General features: G+C 46.4%; 1 protein-coding gene across 2 annotated transcripts in view; it reads right to left on the bottom strand.

The window, feature by feature from the left end:
- Positions 1 to 2,086: 2,086 nt before the first annotated feature.
- The window catches only part of RAB3C (RAB3C, member RAS oncogene family), a 258,650-nt gene continuing 235,165 nt past the window's right edge, over positions 2,087 to 25,571 (bottom strand). For both annotated transcript variants that reach the window (XM_075326422.1, XM_075326414.1), the window contains exons 4-5: positions 14,757 to 14,881; positions 2,087 to 2,471 (exon numbers count right to left, since the gene is read on the bottom strand). In XM_075326422.1, coding sequence (XP_075182537.1) covers positions 2,284 to 2,471; positions 14,757 to 14,881 — 313 coding nt within the window. In that variant the 3' untranslated portion in view covers positions 2,087 to 2,283. The remainder of the gene's footprint in view (positions 2,472 to 14,756; positions 14,882 to 25,571) is intronic.

Raw genomic sequence — 25,571 nt, 5'->3', positions numbered from 1 at the left:
CCCATCTGTTGTGCGACACGGGCAAATCGCTGCTCGTGCCGCACAACATCGCCCAGACTCGTCACACTACTTACCTGCCCGGCGACGTCGCTGTGACTGGCGAACCACCTCCTTTCTAAGGGGGCGGTTCGTTTAGCGACTCAGCGACGTCACAGCTGCGTGACTGAACCGCTGCCCAATAGAAGCGGAGGGGCAAGATGAGCGGGACGTAACATCCCGCCCACCTCCTTCCTTCTGCATAGCGGCCGGGAGGCAGGTAAGGAGAGCTTCCTCATTCCTGCGGTGTCACACGGAGCGATGTGTGCTGCCACAGGAACGAGGAACAACCTCGATACTGCTGCAGTAACGATTTTTGAGAATGGACCCCCATGTCACCGATGAGCGATTTTGCACGTTTTTGCAACGATGCAAAATCGCTCATAGGTGTCACACGCAACGGCATTGCTAATGCGGCCGGATGTGCGTCACCAATTCCATGACCCCAACGAGTTCGCATTAGCGATGTCGCAGCGCGTAAAGCCCCCCTTACCCAGTAACTCTGGAGATGGAAACGACCCTATCGAACAAACTGTGCTCCACTGGGAACCGCTGATCTGTGATGGCCCAGTTACTGACCAACACTGTACGAGGTATAATAGTGCATTCGATGCCACACAAAAAGAACTTAACCCACGCTCTGATGCTTCAGCAGTGTGGGAAATGGTGGCGGGGAAGTTTTTTTTCATGAACCAAGAATCAAATCTCAAATTGTTTGAATTCGCTTGAAACTGCAAATTTTGAACTTGAATTTTGGCGATTCTAGCAGTTAAATAGGAAAGGATTCTTTACAGTTAGAGCAGTTAGACTGTGGAATGCCCTACCACAAGAAGTAGTAAAGGCAGATACTATAACAGCTTTTAAAAAAGGGCTGGATGATTTCCACAGTACACAACATTGCCAGTTATAAATGATTTAGTGATGAAATGTAGAATTGGTGGAGGAAGGTTGAACGAGATGGACCTGGGGCTTTTTTCAACCTATGTAACTATGTAACTTGATCCTCCGCGGATTGATCTGCTCATCGTTAATGGTAACCTTTGCTATATCTGTACATGTCAGATTTTATGGATCCACCAGTGCCCTAGTCACTTCTCTGTTATTAGACAGGGTTTGATTGATCAAGACTAAGGATGATCGAATACCTCAAATATTCGGCTTCGCAATTACTTGCCGAACAGTTCTCCGCTATTCGACTATTTGCGAATATTCGATGCTCAATGTAAGTCTATGGGAAACCCGAATAACAACTATTCGGGCTTCCCATAGACTTACATTGTGCATTGAATATTCACATAGCGGCGACCTATTTGTCGGATATTCACGAAGCCGAATATTAGAGGTATTCGATCATCCCTAATTAAGACCACACATCCCATAAGGGCAACCATGACACCACACTAAGACTGGAAAGTTTGGAACAAAAGCCTGGTTTGGTGTGAATAAGCATTAGAAAAGGGGGCTCATTTTAGATTTTGTATTACGTCACCTACTTTTAGACCATCCCTAGCCCTGATATTGAATAACCCCTCTTTGTTTCGCCATACTTTACACTGGATTTCCACCTCAGGGGGGCACTTGCATTCACTGAAGAGACACAGTGGTGATTAGAGACTTAGCTACAGGCAAGTCTCCATGGGAAAAATAGAAATAATTTGCACACTGTGACTCCATATAGTTCAAGGTAGGAAGTCATTAAAGGGTAACTATAAAGCTTTTCAGATCTACAGCCCAATACATGGTGGCTACATTGCAAAAAGTGGAAACCCTGCAACAAAAATGGATGATGACATACTTGATTTACATTTATAATGAATTAAATAAAAAACAATCCAAACAATAACTCTGATACCAGCGTATACCTGAACAACGTAAGTATGAAGTTATATCATTTATGGTACCAAGGCGCACAGGACATTGGTGAACATTCAGGAGAGAAATGCCATTCACTCTGGATATAATAGTCTTAGAAAAGCGCAGATGTCACAAATATATAAACTTAATAACAAGAGTGAGGAAAAAGTAAATTATCAGAGCATACAAAGCCAAGTAACTTGCAAACAGCAGGAACATTTATTAGAAGGTCTCAGCCTCCAGGCCACCATTCATCAGCTGGCCATACAAAACAAGCCATGTTTCTTTCCTTTTAAACAGATACATAGACAGTAGAAATGCTAAGTGTATGGACCGCTTTTTTTTCTTAAATACTTATTGGCAATAGAACACGAAGACACCTAGGTGGTGACATTAACACCCACAGTTGGGCTGCTGTGGTGGGGGCTTGTCTGTCAGTCTTGTGCTCTGCTTTGAAGCCGTGACGGCTGGATCCGACTCTAAGTTCTCCGACATTTTATCACAGATGATATCCACAAGGCGCTCGAATGTCTGCTTCACATTGATGTTATCTTTAGCGCTTGTTTCAAAAAATTCAAAACCTGAAAGGGAGAAGGAGAACAATTCATGAAGATGTCACAGCGAGGGGGACGGAAGGGAAGGCTCTGCGGAAAAATATCAGTCATACATAAAAGGAGAGGATCATCTGGCTATAAATCACTGGATGGTATTAGGAAATGTATTTTTAAACTGTGATAGTGAAAATCTTATAAGAAATATGAACGTAAAGTCTGTCTGAGACAGATGGGTCAAAAAAGCAATGTTATGCGGGCGTCACACGAGACGATCTATCGTGTGATATGTCGTCGGGGTCACGGTTTTCTGGACACACATCCGGCATCATTTTCGACGTCGTTTCGTGTGACACCTACGAGCGTCTCAGAACAATCGCAAATCAGTTACAAATCGTGTATCGTTTACACGTCGTTTATTTTTAAAAAATTGTTTATTTTTCTTTGCGCCGGTTGTTCATTGTACCCGGGGTTGCACACATCGCTCTGTGTGACACCCCGGGAACGATGAACTGCAACTTACCTGCGTCCGCCGGCAATGCTGAAGGAAGGAGGTGGGATGTTTACGTCATCTCCGCCCCTCCACTTCTATTGGCCGGCGGCTGGGTGACGTCGCTGTGACGCCGAATGTCCCTCCCCCTTCAGGAAGTGGATGTTCGCTGCCCACAGCGACGTCACTCAGCAGGTAAATACGTGTGACGGGGGTTTAACGACTTTGTGCAACACAGGCAGAGATTTGCCCGTGACGCATAAACGACAGGGGCGGATACGATCGCTCATGCGATCGCACGATAAATTGTATCGTGTAACGCCCGCATTAGGCTCACCTCACATCAGCGGTATTTTGCCGCAAAACCGGATCCGTTACAAATGCGTTTCAATTCCAATGCAATCGCGGCAAGATGTGGTCACATGCGGTTGCGTGCGTCATACACAAATGTGACCGCATCTTGCCGCGATTCCATTGGACATGAATTGAACTGAAACACATTTGTTAAGGATACTGTTTTGCGGCAAAATACTGCTGATGTGAGGTGAGCCATAGACAAACTTGGCACTAGTCACTCCAAATAAGAAGTCCTAAAGAAACCCATCTTCAATAGAGATGAGTGTTCTGGTCTTCTCTGCCTGAGAGTTTTTGACAGGCTCAGGACACACACATTAAATGTGGTTTTGCCCTTGAGCACATTAGGGGCTAACTCCCTTTTCTGTTGCAGCAGGAGACTTCTTGGTTCTGCTAAGTTGTCTGTTTACCAATTCTGGCCTGGATAAAAGCCCTCTGCTTCCTGCAGAGAGTGCTGGTTATTCAGTTCATTCTGATGCTAGACCTGGACTGGTGAGGGGGTCTGTTTTGCTGCTGTGGTTATTTTGTGCCGTGTTGTATGCAAGTACCCTGTGTGTTACCTTCTCCATTACTTAGCTATCCCTCCCTGTGCACCTTTGGTAATTCCATGGTGTGAGTTATTGGTGTGTTTGTGTTTTAGATTTTACCCCGTGTCTCTTGTTTTTTTTTGGTGGGGTTTTGTGGATCTCTGTCCCGGTCTGTCCCCTTGTGTGGTGGGTTGTAGAGGGGACTTTACCATCAGAGCCAGGACAGGAGATAGGAAGAGGTTGGGGTCTCAGATGTTGTTACCTTCAAGCATAATTCTGGGTTGAGGATAAGCCCAGGGTACCTCCCTAGCTTGAGGGTAAGCGGCAGCGGTTCCCCCTTCCACTCACTCTCTCAATCCCGTCACACACATGTGACAAGGAGCGAACCGAAGATGGACTTTTATAAAATCTCAGTGTCCAAGTTCGGAGTTGGGGTGCTCTTCATTTGCCAACCACTCCATTGAGAATTGCTGTGCTCGGGTTCGCTCAGTGCTCGGCCTAGTGTGAGCTGTTTGCAGTCTCTGAATGGCTCTCACTGGGGATAAAAATAATGTCTTCAGATGCTGTGCAGAAAAAAACAAACCTTGTCCTCCATCCCCTGAAATGCTCTGCTATGGCTGCCTGTATGTGAGGGGAGAGCCGAACTGCTTAATTATTGACTTCCAATAGGGTTCAGGCTCCGGGAATAAGTTCAGGTCAAGTCTGGCGTGGGTCCCGAATGGAACTTTATCTGAAGTCCGGCTGAACCCGACGAACTCAAACTTCCACTAGTTCGCTCATCTCTAGTCTTCACCCTTTAACACCTATTGGACTTTCAAAGTGGGTCCCATAGGATGCATTCACAGGTTAGCTGCTGGTGAAAGGAGCGAGTCAGAGTCAAGGATAGTCGAACTGGGACAGTAACAGGAGGGACAGAACCAGGGACAGAACCAGTAGCCAAAATAGCAGTCATACAAAGAGATAAGATCACATACCAGGAGGTAGACAAAAGACAGGCCTTGGTCAAGATCAAGTGGAAAACAAAGGCAGACATAGTCAAGTTCACAAGCTGTATCAGAATCAATAAAGAAAAATAGAAATATCAGAATATGTGACATCTCCCAGCAATACTGTACAGTAGGAGTTTAAGTAGGGTGTGGTATAGGGATATTGGATACAGTAGGGAGCTGATTGGTCCTGCTGTGTTGATGGTCAGCTCACACAGTCATTCTCTTTGGGCAGCACCACAGGTCCCAGCCACACCAGTATACGTGACTGGGCAGTGTCTGCACTGCCTGTAGATACTGCCATGACTTGTTCGTCAACAACAGTGCCACTTGAAGAGTGAAAATGCCATCTCCTGGAGACAGAAGCAGACATCGCAGTGGCAGGTCTAGGTAGAGAGGTGACAATTTCAAGCACTCCATGATATTAAAGATTTTATCTGACCCCCCAGGTCCCCCACCTACTATCAGAAGGATGGGGCTTGTTGGCTCGCTAAAGCTCTACAGCTCCTTTAATGGTTTGCCATTTTATTCCTGTGTTTCGTACTTCTGCTCAGTACCTTCATTCTGATAAATAATGGGACTTTTAAATTGGAACATTACCAAACATTAATTTAAAAAGATTATCCTATAAACAACCTATATCAAATATCTACAGTATGGGGGGTCTACCAATGAGACAGTCACTGATAATGAGAATGATGGGGGACCAAAGATCACTGTGTGACTTAATGCGATATTGCGCATGTGCGGAGCCCCTGAGGCTCAGTCACCACAGGGTATTGCATCTCACTTAAGGTGCAGTACTCATACCGGGTAAGGAAGAGGTTAACCAGTAGTTTTCACTTACACAACACACACACAGCTCAGGTTCTTTCCAGCTGGAACTGGGCTAAAGGTGATTACCATAACAACAGGTTTTTCCCAGCCACCAGTGAGTCATCAGGAAGGTGGTGGTAGCATGAGGTAAGTGAGAGAACATGCAGACTTTTACCTCAGAATAGTCTGGGAACTGGACCAAGACGGTCACTGAGGAGAGTGCTTTGGATCTTCCTCAAAGAAACCAACCAAGGAAAGTGCTTTAGAGCTTCCTTGGAGGGAGAAAGACAAGAGTACCATAACATCCAGGGACCCGCATACCACAGGTGGCGCTGCAAAAGCAAACCCCTCATACTGGTCACACTGCACCCTTTTATTGACACTGATGGGGCCATGGAGCTGAGGCAGGCCATTCACAGCAACCCCAAATGCCACTGGCCCGGTGACGAGTAGCCCTGAGACCCTGTGGGCACATTATCCTTGGCGCTGCGAGCAGGGTTTCATACCCGCAACTGGGGGTACTGCGTGCTTAATGGACTGTATGTTTAAGGACTGTGCAAAATGTGTTTTTTAAAACAAACAACATTCACCATTGACTGTCCAGTTCAGGGAAAGGAGGGGGCACGCCATCGTGGGCAGAGCCCAGGCAAGCCCGCAAAGGAGAGCCCCGCTGTCGGAAACCAGGGCGGGAAACAAGGACAAGTTTATTAAGGAGGCTCATACCCTGAGTGATTTTAAAGAAAGACTGTACACCTTGTTCCGGGTGTACCCCCTGACATAGGACTAGACAACCAGCATCTTAAGACAGGTTTGCTGTCGTTGTAACAACAGCAGGACACTTTGCCAAGGATACTTAACAAATGGACAGTACCTGGGGGTAGGAGCCGGCCCTTGGAGCCAAGAAAAGACGTATTGAAGTAAATGGTTGGCAGATAGTTAAATAATGCTGCATAATGTTTAATGCTATAGTATAATGTGCCAAAAGTTGTTTTTTGTTTTTTTCTCTATGTCGTGATATGAAGTTTATGAAGTTTGAAACGTTTGAAGTGATATTGCCTCTCATAAAGGGAAGAATGTTCATGTTTTTCTGCATAACAAAATTTTGCGGTGTACCATTTATGTTTTGTTGCAGCTCGAGAGTGCTGCGATTCACTGTGGGGTAATGTGACGCCCCTGAGGCTCAGTCACCACAGGGTATTGCATCTCACTTAAGGTTTTCACTTACACAACACACACAGATCAGGTGCTTTCCAGCTGAAACTGGGCTAAAGGTGATTACCATAACAATGGGTTTTTCCCAGCCACCAGTGAGTCATCAGGAAGCTGGTGGCAGCATGAGGTAAGTGAGAGAACATGCAGACTTTTACCTCAGAATAGTCTGGGAACTGGAACAAAACGGTCACTGGGGAGAGTGCTTTGGATCTTCCTCAAAGAAACCAACTAAGGAGAGTGCTTTAGAGCTTCCTTGGAGGGAGAAGGACAAGAGTACCATAACATCCAGGGATTGTCTGTGACGCCACCCGTGGGTTGCGGTGATGAGATGGTGGCACCGCCGCTGCCTCTGGGGACCGTGCCCGGGACTGATGGTGTGGGGCAGCAAGGTGGGATCCCCTCCACGGGTAGGGGAGTTGTAGTACCGGGGCCCAGTGGGAGTTGTGGTGGTGGCAGGGATTGCAGGGAGCACAAAACTCACAGTTCGGTTGTCCTGATGTTGGATGAGGCTGCTTGCATGTGTAGGGTCAGGAAACACAGAGTTCAGTACTTAACCAGAAATTGCCGGTGTCCGTAGGCCTTTGGTACGGGGGTGTTTGGATCCCACACCCAGTACAAGAAGCAGGGCCCTCTCTCTCTCCTGCACTCCAGCTATGAGTCACCTTCTCCGTTTCGGACGGGGGAAGTCCTCCCTCTGCACAAGTCCAGGGTCCCTGGCACACTACCGGCGGGTCACTACCCTGCCCCGGTCCACTACGGGTACCCCTGAGCCTACTCTCCACTTCAGCTCCAAGACTCTGCCTTTTCCTTGCTCCACTTCCCCAGCAGCACAAGAGCTGCAGCCCTTGTCTGCTCTCCTTCCTCTCTTCTTCCACTGACTAACTCAACTCCTCCCCTTCTGCTCTTTTTGTTACACTGGGGGAGGAGCGGCTGCCTCACTGTACCAGTGTGGGATCAGGTGGTACCAAGGAGGTTTAACTCTTTCTGTGACTACCTGGCTGGTTAGGGTGTCACAGAAACGTGGCCGCTAAAGAAAGTGCTTTAGAGCTTCCTTAGTTAGGACCGGACAGACTGGAAGAAGCAGGAGTTTACTGGGTGAGCTGGAGAGACAAAGGAGTAAGACGGTAGCCGAGGGATGAGCCTAAGTCAGGGTGCAGAACTCCAGGGTGGCGTACACTCCACGTTGCGCCATCAGAATCTGCAGGGAAGGGGGATTTAATGTCCTATTGCCTACCACAAAGGTCCCGGGGGCACAGCAGCACATAGCGACAGGAATCAAGACCACAGTCAGCTCCACATCTAATTCGCGCTGCCTGCGGATGGGACGGGAACTAAACCCAAGGACACTGGGGTCCCTAAGTAGCTTCACGCCACGGGGATCCACACTACAGAGTGCAAGGAAGGAAGGCCTCTCAGCTTCACAACACTGGTTGTGGCCTATAAATCATCAGGGATCAGCTGCGGCCCATCACGTCGGAAACCGGCACTCCAAGGGTGATGACCTGACAGTGAGTAAAAAGAACTTTGTCCGCAGTCCTGGTGTCGTCCCGTCATTGTCGTCGCCCTGCGCTAAGGCGCCAATGGCCGCTACCCCCCACCATCGTCCTTCCTGGGGCCGAGCTCTACCTGTGGGAAGCTGGACCATCTGAGCTATGTGACCATCTGCCCCAGAGGAGAGAAACATCTCGCAACGGCGGCTGATCGTTGGCCGCATACCATGGATGGTGCTGCAAAGCAAACCCCATCATTCCCCTATACCGGTCACCTTGCACCTTTTATTGACACCGACGGGGCCACGAAGCCGGGTCAGGCCATTGACAGCAACTCAAAATACCACTGACCCGGTGACGAGTAGCCCTGAGGCCACGTGGGCGCATCACATGTGCAACTACTGCTCCATTCACTGTCTATAGGAATGGAAGCTGCAACTGCTGCCTAGCACTTCATTCACACAGGAAACTTTGGGTCCTCCATCCTTGTGATCAGTGGGGGTCTTAGCAGCCAGACTCCAAAATAGACAACTAAAGACCTAAAGCGGGCTTTACACGCTACAACAAATCTAACGATGTGTCGGTGGGGTCACGTCGTAAGTGACGCACATCCGGCATCATTAGTGTTGTTGTAGCGTGTGACAGCTACGTGCGATTGCGATTGAACGTAAAACCGTTGATCGCATACACATCATTCATTTCCTTAAAATTGCACATCGGGTTATTCAATGGTCCCAAGGTACCACACATTGCAGTGTGTGACACCCTGGGAACGATGAACAGATCTTACCTGCGTCCCGCGGTTCCCGCCGGCAATGCGGAAGGAAGGAGGTGGGCGGGATGTTTACGTCCCGCTCATCTCCGCCCCTCCGCTTCTATTGGCCGGTTGCCATGTTATGTCGCTGTGACGCTGAACGTCCCTCCCACTCCATGAAGTGGACGTTCGCTGCCCACATCGAGGTCGTATAGAAGGGTAAGTACGTGTGACGGGAAATAATCGTTTGTGCGACAAGGTCAACAAATTGAACGTGCCACACATACGATGGGGGCGGGTACGATCGCATACGATATCGTATGTGATATCGTAAGGTGTAAAGCAGTCTTTACTCATGAAAAATATCTAACAGTTAAAACTAGAGCTTCACATTGGTTGTTAAAAGGTTATTCCCATCTGCACAGATGGACAATGTTGGATAATGCATGTAAAAACAACCATTTTTGGAAACCACAACTTATTAAAAATTGCAGCCTTACAATAATAGCTCTTATTTTGTTTACAGATCATTGCCTAGGAGACCGACCACCGCTGATACCTAGGTTAAAAGCCCTATGCTGATGCTGTTCGGATACAGAAGCTAACAGCGCACTGCAGGGATCCTGGTCAACTTCAAAACACTGCTTACAAGCTCAATGGTAAAGTGTTTGTAAGCACTGCGCATGTTCTGCTGTCTAGCAGCAGTGGTCGGTCTCCAAGGCAATGAGCTGCAAGGAAAATAAATGTATTAGTATCTCAAGAACGGCTGAAAAATTTAAGAAGCAGTAAACTACAAACTTGTTTGTACTTACAAATACAATAATGCCTATTTATGAAGATGTGAGTATTCCTTTAAAGTCTGCAAAAACAGACATTTGATAAATGAGGCCCAATGTATGTAGGTGCAGTTCTCGTACAGACTGCAGCATGTTTTCTTCCAGAAAATCCCTTACAATCGTCACTCATTTTCCCTTGATCTGCACTGTTAACCATTTTTTTTATTGAAGCCTCAGGTTTTCTTGTAACATAAAGCATAACCCAACCTAATCTCTCTCTCATATGCCTTTAGGCGAGCTAGAAAAGGTCATTTGAGATATTTCTGCACTGACCTTTTCATTGTCATTTTCCCATACACAGTTCCAGCAGTTGCACCCGCTGTCTCCCTGATATTTAGAATCTTGTAAGTCTTTCACATTTTTCCTAGGTTGGTCGCTAATAGTCAAAATAGCAGAAAGCTTTTGCAGAGTGTATTCACAGGCCGGCCCAACAAGGAAGGAATGTGTTTACCAGTTACTCTTACAGATTTCATTTCTTGCCCTTTTTGTTGTTGATAATTCATTGTAGGGCTGTGCTTATTGTAATCATAAGAAAAAGACTGATGGCACTGTAACGGGGAGCCAGGGGTGCCTCGGGGCTTGTAGTCGTGGCTCCTTCTATCAGGCTTACCCCTGGTTCCGCCGTCACTATCGGGACAGGAGACGTCTTGGTGGGGCAGAGTGTGGTGGTGCAGATGTCGTCCGACGTATAAACACTCTCCAGGCATGATTCGGTGCAAATAAAAGACATTCTTTATTTCACAACTCTTTCCAAAACCGGCAGTGACAGATGACTTCACGTTTTCCTTAGCTGGGGGAAAGCCTGTCCTGACGTCTCCTCCAGTGGGGATGTGCCTGGCTACTCTTCTTCACCCGGCTCCCACTTCTGGCTACCCACAGCCCGGACCCACACCGGACTGCTTCACCCTATGAGGATCCGCCCGCTCCTGTTCTCTCCGGCTTCCCTGTTCTTCAGCTCCCACACTCTGCCCCGGCTCTGCTACTCCGCTCCCGTCCCCGAGACAACTGCCTTTACATCCCTCACTTTTTCTACAACAGCAACTGTTGCCCTCCCCTTTCTCCTGCCGGCTCCTCCTTTCCACTGTGGTGACAGCCGTCCCACCCGGCCACTAGGGGGTACCCTAACCCAACATACATGCAATATAATAAAAACATTTTTATTAACAACATTGACATTTCCGGGCTCCTTTGTAAGGGGTCTGCCCACCCCCTACATACCTCCCCTCTTAAAGCCTGAGCCTCCCGGCAAGGCATCAATCTAAAATCACATTTAAAACTAAACAAGTTCACCTTTGGGGCAACCGACAAGGGGTGCACCAGTCCAGGGCCCGGAGTTCCTCCTGGAAGCTCCCGGTCTTAGTCGTGTTTCTGCCCGGAGGCTTTTGCAGCGCTCCCGGTCTTCGATGTTGGCCGGCAGGAACACAGCTTTGACAAAAAGAATCTTCTGGACGACGCGGAGGAGCCCCTGGCTCAGTCCAGCAACTTAAAACGGTACAACTTCTTCCGGCTTGGAACAACGCCGGTGTCTAACACAAAAACAGGGCCGCCATCTTCCGGTCTTGGGGCTCATTCTGGATGGTAGGCCCGTTGCCATTCAGCTCTCTGGGCTTGCACATACTCTGACAAAGACTGCCCGGGCAACCAGCGCAGCCTCCGGAAAGGCTCGTAGCTGATGGGTTGCTCCGCTGTCTCAGCCTCCAGCTTTGGCTCCTCAATCCCCGACGGGGGTGATGGGGTCGCTGCGCGGGACGGCAGCGGGCTGCCCATAACAATAACCGGATGGGTGGTGATGCTTTGGTTAATCGCCAGCACCGGCGGGGTTCCCTTCTCCGGGTCAGTACTCTGCCCGGGCATGACTGCCGGGGCTACAGCCAAGGTACTTCGCGAGCGGGAAGTTTCGGCTAATACCGGTCTTCGCTGTACTCGTCGCCGGTTCTGACACTCCTCCCATTCTACTTCCTGCTGCCACTGAGCAGCCTCTTGTGCGGTGGGTATCCGGGTCACCCCGACCGCGAACAGGCCCCGGCAACCCACTTCCCTCAGGAACCGTACCTTCTCTCCTTGGTACAAGGTATGTAGTCGCTGCGGGAGGCCTTCCGTGTCCAGGTTTACTCTATTGTAGAAATAGTCGTCACCGGTCTCTCCGTCCTGGATGAAGCCGTACCCCTCTTTCTGGTTAAATTTCACCACGACTCCAGTGGTGTACTGGTGTTCAAACTCCTCACTCCGGGAGCCGGACATCATCTCCCGGGCCACAGTCTCGGCAAGCAGTCGCTCTTGTACCGGGTCCGGTTCTGGTGACGGAGACTTCCTTTGAGGTAGGGGAGACGGCTGGACTGGGTCCCAGAAAAAACCCCAGTTGTCTCTTTCCAGCTTCCGGTCGTGTGGATCTTCCGGAGCTTGAACTGTAGCCGGCGTTGACGGTCCCACCGCGGCTGGCGAGGGTATCTCCGGGCATGGATATGGGGTTCCCAGAAGCCGGCTCCCCGACGGTAGTTGGGCGGTGTAGGTCGCCCGGACCTCTGTCGTGGTCTCGCCTGTCACAGCGTCCCACGTTGTGAGCCAAGTCACTTTTGTGGCCCGTCCTGGTCCTCCGGGTACCGCCGGCAGGTGAGCGGGGAATCCCTCCGCAGACGCAGCCGCAATCTGCTTCGGGTAGCTCTTCTCCAGACCAGGCGCAGCAGGCGCAGAGTGTAGTTCCTCGGCGTTTTCCATCTCGCTTGGGGAACGAGTCTCAGGCAAAGGCGTCAGGGTCGGTGGAGAAGCTGGAGGAAATGGAGGCGGGCTTACTTTTCCCGCTCTTGGGCATACTCCACCCCCAGTCTCACACTTCAGGTCGACCCCTCCGCGGCGGTACTTCTTTCTTCTTACAACACCGCCCACTTCACATATCTTCGTACGTGCCCTGGGACCGGCACCTCCCCTCTTTGGGCGGAGTACTCCGAACTTCTTTTTCGGCACCGGCCAGCCCCAGGCTCTTCTTTTGGCGCCAATTTTTCGCGCGCTTTCTGCATCTTCACAGACGACGGCCATCTTGCCGCCATCTTGTGCCCGGTCCAACGCTGCAGGCACTGCTTCTTCTTCCCACCATGGGATCGGGAATCTTCTCCAATAGTCCGGATCCTGTGCCCTAGGCACCACTTGATCTCCGGCTTCTTGGGTCCCGGGCATGTAATTCGCATCCTGCCGACTACGCCACATGTAACGGGGAGCCAGGGGTGCCTCGGGGCTTGTAGTCGTGGCTCCTTCTATCAGGCTTACCCCTGGTTCCGCCGTCACTATCGGGACAGGAGACGTCTTGGTGGGGCAGAGTGTGGTGGTGCAGATGTCGTCCGACGTATAAACACTCTCCAGGCATGATTCGGTGCAAATAAAAGACATTCTTTATTTCACAACTCTTTCCAAAACCGGCAGTGACAGATGACTTCACGTTTTCCTTAGCTGGGGGAAAGCCTGTCCTGACGTCTCCTCCAGTGGGGATGTGCCTGGCTACTCTTCTTCACCCGGCTCCCACTTCTGGCTACCCACAGCCCGGACCCACACCGGACTGCTTCACCCTATGAGGATCCGCCCGCTCCTGTTCTCTCCGGCTTCCCTGTTCTTCAGCTCCCACACTCTGCCCCGGCTCTGCTACTCCGCTCCCGTCCCCGAGACAACTGCCTTTACATCCCTCACTTTTTCTACAACAGCAACTGTTGCCCTCCCCTTTCTCCTGCCGGCTCCTCCTTTCCACTGTGGTGACAGCCGTCCCACCCGGCCACTAGGGGGTACCCTAACCCAACATACATGCAATATAATAAAAACATTTTTATTAACAACATTGACATTTCTGGGCTCCTTTGTAAGGGGTCTGCCCACCCCCTACAGCACATCCTACCTTTGTAATGTGAACCGGTGCATACTCAACATGAAACATAGTAACAAAAAGGAGACAGTTGCCCACTGCAGTGCTAGGATATGTGTAACAATGAATATGGGAATATAGACATGCATTACTGCTATGAAAAACATGTAAAAATTTAGATACTTAGCAAACAAAATTGGCCAGTTTTATATGAGCCCAACAGCCAGCAGCAAGGTGACCTCTTTTTGTTGGGTCCCTGCCTATTCTAATGCCACCCTTTGGGTTAAAAAAAAACCTCAGGAACCTGCAAATGAAGAATTAAAATCACCTAAGGCTGAAGAGCAGGAGAGCTCAATCAGGGAGAAAACAAAAAGAGGATCCAACAAAAAGTGATCACCTTGCTTTTGGCTGTTGGGCTCACATAAAACTGGCCATTTTTGCGTGCTCAATTTTTGCATGTTTTTCATAGCACTATTGCATGTCTATATTCCCATATTTATTGTTCCGCATATCTTAGCCCTGCAGTGTGCAACTGTCTCCTTTTTGTTATTATGTTTCATGTTCAGTTTGCACCTGTTCACATTAGAAAGATAAGATGTGCCATCAGTCTTTCTTAGATTACAGGGTCATGCCTTCTGATTGAGCTCTTATGCTCTTCAGCCTTAGGCTATTTTAATTCTCCATTTGCAGGTTTCTGTCCGCCCATAAATTGGAGGTTTTTTTTTTTACCCAAATAGAGGCATTAGAATAGGCAGGGACCCAACAAAAAGAGGTCACCTTGCCATTGGCTGTTGGGCTCACATAAAAGTGGCCATTTTTGTGTTTTACGTATCTCAAATTCTACTTGTTTTTCATAGTAGTATTGCATGTCTATATTCCCATATTCATTGTTCCACATATTTAGCACTTCAGAGTGCAACTATTTCCTTTTTGTAACTTTGTTTTTTATTGTAGTCATAACAGGGAAGCTGTAAATCTGCTATGATTGTGAGTCCGTGCCACTCACCCAGTTGTTCTGCTAGGTGTTTCCCTCTCTCTGCTGAGATCACTCGTTCATCTTCCATGTCACATTTATTACCGACCAGTATCACTTGAGCGTTGTCCCAAGAGTAAGTCTTGATTTGCGTTGACCTGAAATATTACATTGTGTTAGTCATATTATTCACTTCCGATATCATATTTATATTACATAACAAGTGAGTACAATACAGTGCATCTGTCGTCAGATTTCACAATACAAACTGTTTACAATATTAAATCATTTAGACCTGATAAGGAGGGTGTACTTATTTTCAAATCCATGTAAAAAATAGCAATATACTGTAATTCTCAATGTAAAAATAAGCATTTTATGAGTCAACCTGGAACTGGACTCATAAACTGCAAATTTTAATATTAGGCAAGGAAATGTTCACAATGGAATATAAAGCCATTCTGACAGAGATCTGAAAAGAAAGTACACCAGCCCAATTAAGTCCAAAGCATCTACTTAATAATGTATACAGTTTATATTGTGAAATCTGGTGCCAGATCTGCTTTAAAGGGAATCTGTCACCAGGTTTTTATTCCTCCATCTGAAAGCAGCATAATGTATAGACAGAGACCCTGATTCCAGCGATGTGTCACTTACTGAGCTGCTAAAATCAATGTTTTCTCTGCTGCAGATCTAGCAGTTATATAGAGATCATGAAGATGCTGGACTACCTGCAGCATGCCAAGTAGTCCTGTAATGATAATCTACTGCTGATTAAACAGTGATTTTATCAAAACTACACTAAACAGCTCAGTAAGTGACACCGCTGGAATCAGGATCTCTGTCCCTACGTTATGCCGCTCTCAGATTAGGTGGCAAACACCTGGTGACAGATTCCTTTTAACAGGAAAGTGTTTACCGACTAATCTGAGAGCAGATTAAATGTAGAGACAGAGATCCTGATTCCTTCTATGTGTCACTTACTGATTAGTTTTGATTAAATCACTTTTTTGTATCAAAAGATTAACACTAGAGAATTAGTAAACCCGGTACCATGTAGTCCTCCATATTCATCAGCTCTGTATAACCTTGCCTCCTTCACTGATTGGTAGCTTCCTGCCTCTGCAGAGTGTACACAGAAAGCGGTCAATCAGTGATGTGGGTGGGGTGATACAGAACTCAGCATTTACAGAACTGGTAGATCTGAATTCCGATAACACAAAAGACTATGAAAGTGACAACAGAAGACAAGTAAAGTAAGTAACACATCGCTGGAATCAGAGTCTCTGTCTCTACATTATGCTGCTCTCAGATGTAGTGTCAAAAACCTGCTGACAGATTCCCTTTAATTCCAGAGATATAAGTGACTACTGTACAAGAAAAATACTCTGTGCATCACTTAGTCTCCAAGCTCCGAAAATGAAGAGCATTTTAGTTTCCGCCACTGTTTTAGATCAGATTTTAATCAGAGTTTACTCAGTTCATCCATTTTTATCATCAGTTTCATCACGTTTTCTCATATGAAAGAGAAAAATGCTGGACGTTTCTCCTATGAAACAGTCAGTGAAAAAACAGACACTAGGACGCCATCAGTTGTTCACTGACTCACAGACTTACATGGGTGTATTTAATCCGTGACTAGTAATGGGTGGACTCGCAGATAACCGGGACCGACGGCTCTCTGTTATCTGGTTTTTAAAATCTGGTTCCGGGCCGGATGACGGTCCCCATATGAGTTTATGGGGACCAGAATCCGGCAATTAAAAATGTTGGTAGAAGGGATAGGGGGATGGGAGCAAGCGCCCTGTACTTACTGAGGCTCTGTTGCGGCTGTACACTGCTTTCAAAATGTCTATTCACTTCCGTGGCCGCAAATTAGCCTTCATTGCATATGCAGTGCTTTACCTGCCTGCCGGCGCCTGTGATTGGTTGCAGTGAAACGTGCCCCCACCTTGAAAGGCAGCCTGTCAGCTGACTGCTCCCGATCACAGATACGTGTATCTATCGTGTTATAAAATAAAAAAATTGGTATCAAGTCCCACCATATTATGATACCAGCACAGATAAACCCCACAGTTACAGGCTGAAGTCCCCAGCCATGTGCTTATCTAAGCTGGGTATCAAAATAAGAGTAACCGCATGCGGCTTTTTTAAAAAAATTGTGTAAATAAATTATTTTAAAAAAGTGTGCGGTCCCCTCCCAAATTTGATACCCAACCTGAAAGCTGGGGGCTGGTATTCTCAGTCTGGGAAGGCCCATGCTTATTGGGCCACGCCCCAGCCGCCTAAAAATAGCAGCCTGCAGCCATTAGATGCGAACGTCCCGGCGCTTTACCAGGCTCTTCCAATTGCTCTGATGTGGTGGCAATTGGGGTTATAATGGGAAAGTAACAGCCCACAGCTGTCACTAAGCCCTACATTAGTAATGGGGAGGGTCTATGAGACTCCACCATTCCTAATCTGTAAGTGAAAGTAAAGAAACACAAACACCAAAAAAACCCTTTATTTGAAATAAAATACATAAAACACCCTTTTTTCATCACTATATTAACCCCCAAAACACCCCTGCAGATCTGACGTAATCCACACGAGGTCCCACGATGGTTCCAGCTCTGCTACAAAGCTGAAAACACACAAAGCGGCCATAGAAAATGACCTCCCGCTATGAGGTTCAGTCAGAGAATGAATGAGCTGTGCGATCAGTGGTGACATCACTCAAGATTTTTGTTCCCACGGACCTCCACCTGTAACCAAAGATAACTTGACCTCAGGTGACCTCAGTAAAGTCAGTGACCTCACCTCAGGTGAGACCTGCATCTCCGGGCAGAAAGCCACATTTTTTTTGCCAAGAGATGTAAATTTGGTACTGAAAATTTTACCCCGTATTCCTGCACCCAATCTACACCTCCTGGCAGAAAAAAAAAACGTAAATCATAGTGGGACCTCATTTGGATCAGACTTGCAGGGGTGTTTTGGGTTAATAAAGTGGTGAAAGAGGGTGGATTTTTTTGTCTTTTATTTCAAATAATGGATTTTTCGGTGTTTGTTTATTTCTTTTTACTTACAGATTAGTAATGGGGGGGTCTCATAAACCCTCCCCATTACTAATCTAGTAAGGTGATTCCCTGTAGGGTATATAATAAAAAACAAACATGCGGCGCCAATCTCAGCGCGTTATCAAAGCGGCTCTCTGGTGCCCTTTTTTTTACTGAAGTTTTATGCACTCACCTTTTGCCACAAAACCTCAGGCATATATGACTTTTCCAAAGTCTCCTTATCCGGGTCTGCTGCTTGCCTTGAATTGATCCTGTGTATGGTCCTGCCTCGGATTTCCACAGGATTGGTTTACTTCATTACTAATCTAGGGCTTAGTGGCAGCTGTAAGCAGACATTAACCCCTTATTACCCCGATTGCTGCTACACAAGGGTAATCGGAAGAGCCAGGTAAAGAGTTGGGACTGTTGCATCTAATGCATTCGGAAATCACAGGTGGCTGCAAGCTGCTATTTTTAGACTGGGGTTCACCCAATAAGCATGGGTGTCCCCAGCCTGAGAATACCAGCCCCCAGTTGTCAAAATTTTTCATGGCGGAGTATCAAAATTGGGGAGACCACACACTTTTTTTTTAAATTTATTAAAAAAAACCCCCAAAACTAATATAATTTCACCTATTTTGATACACAGCCAAGATAAGTGCACAGCCGGGGGCTGTAGCCTGTACCCATATGCTTTATCTGTACTGGGTATCATAATACAGGGCGACCCTATGCCAAATGTTTTATTTATTTTATACCTCGATAGGGACCCATAGACAGCGGTTTTCAGTGTTCATACCAAACACAGGCTTTGCAAAAACAACCAAAAAAGTTTGGGTTTGGAGTTCGGGTGCTTTATTTATGCTGACCACTCGAGCAAGCATCGCTGTGCTTCGGTACAGTTGGTGCTCAGACCAGAGAAAGCCACTTGCAGTGTTTGAATGGCTCACTCTGGGGGTAATAACACAGTTATCAGATGTAGTGTGCACCCCCCCCAAAAAAACAATTGAAAAACCCCCTTCCACCAGCTGCATGTGGGTGGAGACCCGAACTGCCTAATTAGTGACTTCCATTGGGGTTCAGGTCAAGTTCGGGTCCCAAACCAAACTTTATCTAAAGCCCGGATGAGCCGAACTTCCATGGATCCACTCATCTCTACTCATGACTTGTGCAAGTACCTCATTTGCATATGAACATAGCTACTAGTGGATATATTAAAGTAATAAAATTGGTTCCTTTTAGTGCAAAACCCCTACAAGAACCAAGCACTTACTTTGATATGAACGTCTGAGCTAACACTCCTTTTAAGCTGTGTGTATACTCTGCAGTTTTAATCTATTTATGATGGTTTTTGTTTGGTATTAATAATAATAATAATAATAATAATAATAATCTTTATTTCTATAGCGCCAACATATTCCACAGCGCTTTACAATTCAGGAGGATCATATACAAACAAGTAACAGTTATAGAAAATACAATATTTAAAGGGAAAAAGACAACCCTGCTCGTGAGAGCTTACAATCTACAATGATATGGGGGGGGCAAGGTACAAGTGCTTATTTACAATGACATTGTATTGTAGATGACTAGCACCAATAACTAGTACAAGTGTTTAATGCACATTGTAAGTGTGACAACCTGCTAATCTGACAAACAAAAGAATACAGCAGCTTGTTTGTATAGTATGGCGTCATAACAGCTTGCACCTGTTCACACTTGCTTTATTGTGTTCAGAAGGTGCTATTTAGTATTGTTGTTTTTTTTTGTTTTTGTAGTACCCTACTTATCTTCAAAGAGAACAAAAGGGGCACTCCATTGTATTCATCAGTAAAATTATATAGTGCTTAACTAATAGTAGGAAAGCAGCTCAACCTATTAAGTTGTGTAGAAAAAGGCACAACTTCATGTAGCACATTAAAGTGAACCTGTCAGATGCAATCTGCACCGAGAACCACGAGCAGTTCTGGGTGCATATTGCTTATCCCTGCCTAACTGTCCCTGTATCTAGTAGCAAACATAATGAGCTCTTTAGAAAGAGTATTTCTAAATATCCTTTATCATATGCTAATAAGCGCAGGGACTAGCTGCAAGGGCGTTACTTCCTGTGCTCATTCCGCCCTCTTAGCATGGCAGCACACCCACAGGGGTGTTCTAACATGCTATTCAATACCCATTGCCTAGCATCATGAGCGGTGACGTGCATACCTGTGTCTGTTGTTACCACATCAGCTGCTGGGCAGTGCACATGATCAGAAGTCACCGCACTTTCGGTCATGCGCACTATGAATCCGGGTGTACATGTCCCAGCTTCAGAGAGGTCTAGTATGCATAACTGGAAGTGCAATGACTTCTGATCATGCGCACTGCCAAGCGTCTGATGCGGTGATAACGGGTACAGGTACATAGGTACGTGCGTCACCGCTGATGACGCTGGGCAATGGGCCTTGAATAGAGGGTGGAAGGAGTGCAAGAAATAACATCCTTGCGACTAGTCCCTGTCCTCATTAGCATATCATAAAGGATCTTTAGAAATACTCTTTCTATAGATCTCTTTATCTATGCTACTAGACACAGGGACGGTTAGGCAGGGATTAGCAATATGCACCCAGAACTGCCGTGGTTCTCAATGCATATTGCACATGACAGGTTCACTTTAAGTCTAAATTGCCCATAAACCAGGTTCTGTTCCACCCAATAAAACCAATCACTTACAGGCTCTCGTATGGAAATTACTCTATTCAGATCTAACAAATGGGGTTTTCCTTGGATTCAGAAGAACATGGTTCAATAAATTTCGAAAACTATCAGACAACGCGTTTCGGAACCTCCTGTCATTTCGTACACTGCTTATCTTGGCTCAGGCATTTACAATGTCATATTAATTGTGTTGGGATATTGAAATATAAATAAAATATTAAATGTTTTGGAAAAATATGTCTCCCCCTCCTCTCTGTTAGTAATATTTTACTAATATGTTTTCAACCCTTCTGAAAATTCTACCTATCTGGACACTTTCACCTGAGCTGTATTTTTCGGGTTGGTTTAATAATATAGAATAAGAATACTGGGAACGTGACAACTGCAAGAAAGCCAATATTAATGAGCTAGAAGAAAGGCACACTTTACCCAGCGGGTTATTGTAAATGTACACGCACCAGTCAGTGTATATATTAAGATAGGAATAATAATTGCCGAGCGCGGTGTGACACTAATTCATCCAACAAATGACAATTATTGCTCCACTGGGAAATCTGAAATTAAACGGTCGGCTTATTGTTAACACCATTGTACTAATGGACAATAAAAAGTGGAAAAGAAAGAGCCAAGACATGGCGCAGTTAGAGTTTGTTTCACCTCTGAATATTTCAGTGCTGCCTGAGGGTTGAACTGATTCTAGAGACCATATGGTGCTTCACCGGCAATTTTACAGCTACTAAGACCACATAAAATGTTTTACAAGCTCCAATAAGCATAAATCTTCAGGCCCTTTATGCTCCGTTGTATCCCTTGAATATATAAGGAAGCTGGCTAAATCTCACTATAACTGATCTTGTAATTTGTATATAGCAGCTGCCAAATGGTCATTTAAAGAAATTTGTTGGCAGGTTTTTGTTATGTAATCTGAGAGCAGCATGATGTAGAGACAGAGATCCTTATTTCAGTGATGTGTCACTTACTAGGATGTGTTTTGCTGTCTCAATAAAATCAATGTTTTATCAACAGGAGATTATCACTACATTACTAGGTGTTTTATACCTATTAGTTCAACTACCCCACCACCATTGATTAGCATAGAATCATAGGTTGGTAGACTTGGAAGGGACCTCAAGGGACATCGGGTCCAACCCCCTGCGAGTGCAGGCTTTCCTAAATCCTCCCAGCTATATGTTTATCCAGGTTCTACTTGAAGATTTCCATTGATGGAGAGCTCACCACCTCCAGTGGTCGCCTGGTCCACTCCCTGACTGCCCTCACTGTCAGAAAGTTTCCTAATGTCTAATCTGAATCTCCTTCCTTTAAGTTTCATCCCATTACTTCTTGTACTTCCTTGTGCTAATGAGAATACGGTGGTTTCCTCTGCACTGTGACTACCTTTCAGATATTTGTAGACCGCTATTAAGTCTCCTCTCAGCCTTCTCTTTTTCAAACTAAACATTCCTAGTTCTTTCAGACGTTCTTCATATGACATGGTTTGCAGACCTTCTACCATTTTGGTGGCTCTCCTCTGGGCTTGCTCCAATATATCGATGTCTTTCTTGAATTGGGGCGCCCAGAACTGTACGGTGGGGTCTGACCAGGGCAGAGTATAGGGGAATTTCTATTCCTGTCAATATACATTGTACACAAGAAGCTGCCAAGTGGTGTAGGTGGGGTTATACACAGCTCAGCATTCTGAGCTCTGCTAGATCTGGTGCAGTGAAAACTTTGATTTTTATCACAACTAGAGATGAGCAGTCCCATGAAAGTTTGGTTCGGCGGGTTTAGCCGGACTTTAGATAAAGTTCGGTTTGAGACACAGACTTGACCAGTGGAAGTCACTAATTGGGCAGTTCGTGTCTCCGTCCACATGCAGCCAGCCATAAACAGATCACTTCTGGGGCCAGGTGGGTAGGTTTTCACATTTTTTTTTTTAGTGGGTGCACAATATATCCGATCACACTGTTATTACCCCCAGTACGAGCTGATCAAACACTGCAAGCGGCTTGCACTGGGCTAAGCACCGAGTGTACCTGAACACAGAGATGTTTGCGCGAGTGGTTTACATACGTAAAGCACCCGAACTCTGTTTTTTGTTTTTTTTTTTAAGTCTGTGTTTGGTTTTGAACACTGAACCTTGGGTTCGCTCATCTTTAATCACAGCTGCTATACAATGTAAACTAACACATCACTGGAATCAGGATCTCTGTCCCTACATCACGATGTTATCAGATTACAGAGGAAAAGCTTGCAGACAGGGATATAGGGATTCTCCAGGATTCAGGGGCGTAACAACTGTGATTGCAGAGATAGCAACTGCAACCAGGCCCGGCAGGGTTAGGGGCCCAGTGCCCGCCCTGCAGAGAAGTAGCCGGCTTCTCCTATGTGAGAGAGGAGCTGCGCTGTTTAGTGGCAGAACACGCGGCCGTTATGGGGCCCGTGAGTCAGGGAAGTCTGGTGCCAGCGACAGCACAGGGTCCCCCTCGCCCGTCATCACACAAAGTAGTAATGAAGGATGGAGTGGAGCGCTCTGCTCCATCTTTCCTCATTCTCCCCTCTGCCTGCGCTCGACGTCTCAGTGCAGCAGAGCACGGTGACGTCACTACTGTGCGACTGCTGAAACATGCAGAGCTCAGGACAGGAAGACATTCTGACCGGAGCAGCGAGGACTTGTTTTTGTTAATCAGTGAATACACTGTGGCCAGAGGCCTATGCGGATACATTAAACAATATGAGGGCTGCATGATACAATATGAAAGACACCTTATACATGGACTATGGGGGTGCATTAAACAGTATATGGGCTGCATAATACAATATGAAGGATTATTGGGCTGCATTATAAAACATGTAGGACTATGGAGGTGCTTTATAATATATGGAGGACTATTGGGCTGCATTATAATATATGGAGGACTATGGGGTGAATTATAATACACGGAGGAGTATGGGAGGCGCATTATAATAATTGGAGGGTTATGTTATACATGGAGGACTATGGAAGGTGCATCATAATACATGGTGGACTATGGGGGTGCATTCTAATATATGAAGGGTTATGTGGGTCCCGTTATACTATATGGAAGACTATGTGGGGGCCATTATAGTATTTGGAGAAGTATATACGAGGAGGGATAAAGATAAAAAGCATGGGATGGAATAGTTTTGTGTTGAGAGAAAGAGGCTTTTTCCCTCAGCACCCAGCTTTCCCATGCTCTGCTATACATTTTTCACTCAGCACCCATACTCTGATATCATGGGAAAGCTGGGTGCTGAGGAAAGATGTATAGCAGAGCATGGGGAAGGTGCGTGCTGAGGAAAGATGTATAGCAGAGCATGGGGAAGGTGCGTGCTGAGGAAAGATGTATAGCAGAGCATGGGGAAGGTGAGTGCTGAGGAAAGATGTATAGCAGAGCATGGGGAAGGTGCGTGCTGAGGAAAGATGTATAGCAGAGCATGGGGAAGGTGCGTGCTGAGGAAAGATGTATAGCAGAGCATGGGGAAGGTGCGTGCTGAGGAAAGATGTATAGCAGAGCATGGGGAAGGTGCGTGCTGAGGAAAGATGTATAGCAGAGCATGGGGAAGGTGCGTGCTGAGGAAAGATGTATAGCATAGCAGAGCATGGGGAAGGTGCGTGCTGAGGTAAGATGTATAGCAGAGCATGGGGAAGGTGTGTGCTGAGGAAAGATGTATAGCAGAGCATGGGGAAGGTGCATGCTGAGGAAAGATGTATAGCAGAGCATGGGGAAGGTGCGTGCTGAGGAAAGATGTATAGCAGAGCCTAGGAAAGCTGGGTGCTGAGGGAAAGATGTATAGCAGAGCATGGGGAAGGTGCGTGCTGAGGAAAGATGTATAGCAGAGCCTAGGAAAGCTGGGTGCTGATAGAAGAGGGATTTCAGATCATGGGAAACATGAGTGCTGAGGGAAAGAGCTAAGTATCAGCGACACTATCCCTTACCTTGAATGTCAGCATAATTCTCCCGTACCCCACATGTCAGTGTCATTATCCTGTACCCTGAGTATCGGTGTACGGTTGGGGGGCCCAAGGTCCAAACTTTGCATCGGGGCTCATCAAACCCTAGTTACGCCACTGCCCGGATTTATATACTATTAATCACCTATTTTCAGTTTAGCTCCCATTATGCAGTGTATGGAGCCAGCCATGGTCTTCTGGCTCTATACACTTGTACATCGGCTGCTGCGGGAGCTGCAAAGAACTGATCGGTGGGATGGGTCACCATTTTATAGGTCCTGGACCAACACCTTTAACTCTTGATTTGATAAGAAAAAAAAAATATAATTATAAGCAGTTTTGGTCCTAAACCTCGTAGAAGTGAAGGTTTTAACAGCTGAAATGGGTTTTCTATTAATTGGGCAACCCATTTTAAATAAAGTACTCCCCATTGTAACTTAGAAATAACTGGGACTAAACTCCTATACAAATGCTGTTTAAGTGTTATTGGTATCGGGTGTCCCACGTGAACCCTGCAGCCAATCAGTGGCTGCTATTGCTCACTTCCCTCAGACAAATGTCAGATAAAAGAAAAGGAAGTAATGAAAGTGCAGCAGCCCAATAGCGGGAATAACAATGTTATGCGAGCCCTGGGAGACCCAGCGCTAACATTCCTGGAATAGGAGAAATTTAGGGGGAGTACTTAATTTAAAAAGGGGTTGTCCAGGTAGTGAACAACTCCATTAAATCCCAATATCTTTAAATACAATATGTGTGTATTGAAACAAAAAGGCAAATTGCACGTAATTTCACACAAAACTCCAAAAATGGGCAGGACAAAATTGATGGCATTCTCAACTATTTGGTTTTACACCTTTTCGAATACATAATTGTAATTAATCGCTTCCTATCGACAAGGTTCTTCCATCTCTCAACTGGAATTCTGGACCATTCTTCTTTTGCACACTGCTCCAGGTCTCTCAAATGTGAAGGTGCCTTCTCCCAACAGCAATTTTAAGATTTCTCCAGAGGTGTTCAATGGGATTTAGATCTGGACTCAAAGCTGCCACTTCCGGATATTCCAGTGTGAGATGATGACGACGACGATGACGAAGTCCCTATTGCCCACGGCCAGAAATATGCACCGGGTTAAAGAGGTGA

The sequence above is a fragment of the Anomaloglossus baeobatrachus genome, chromosome 1 (assembly GCF_048569485.1).
Source record: "Anomaloglossus baeobatrachus isolate aAnoBae1 chromosome 1, aAnoBae1.hap1, whole genome shotgun sequence".
NCBI lineage: Eukaryota > Metazoa > Chordata > Amphibia > Anura > Aromobatidae > Anomaloglossus > Anomaloglossus baeobatrachus.
The sequence above is the reverse complement of the archived record's forward strand: the minus strand, read 5'-3'. Positions and strand labels throughout refer to the sequence as shown.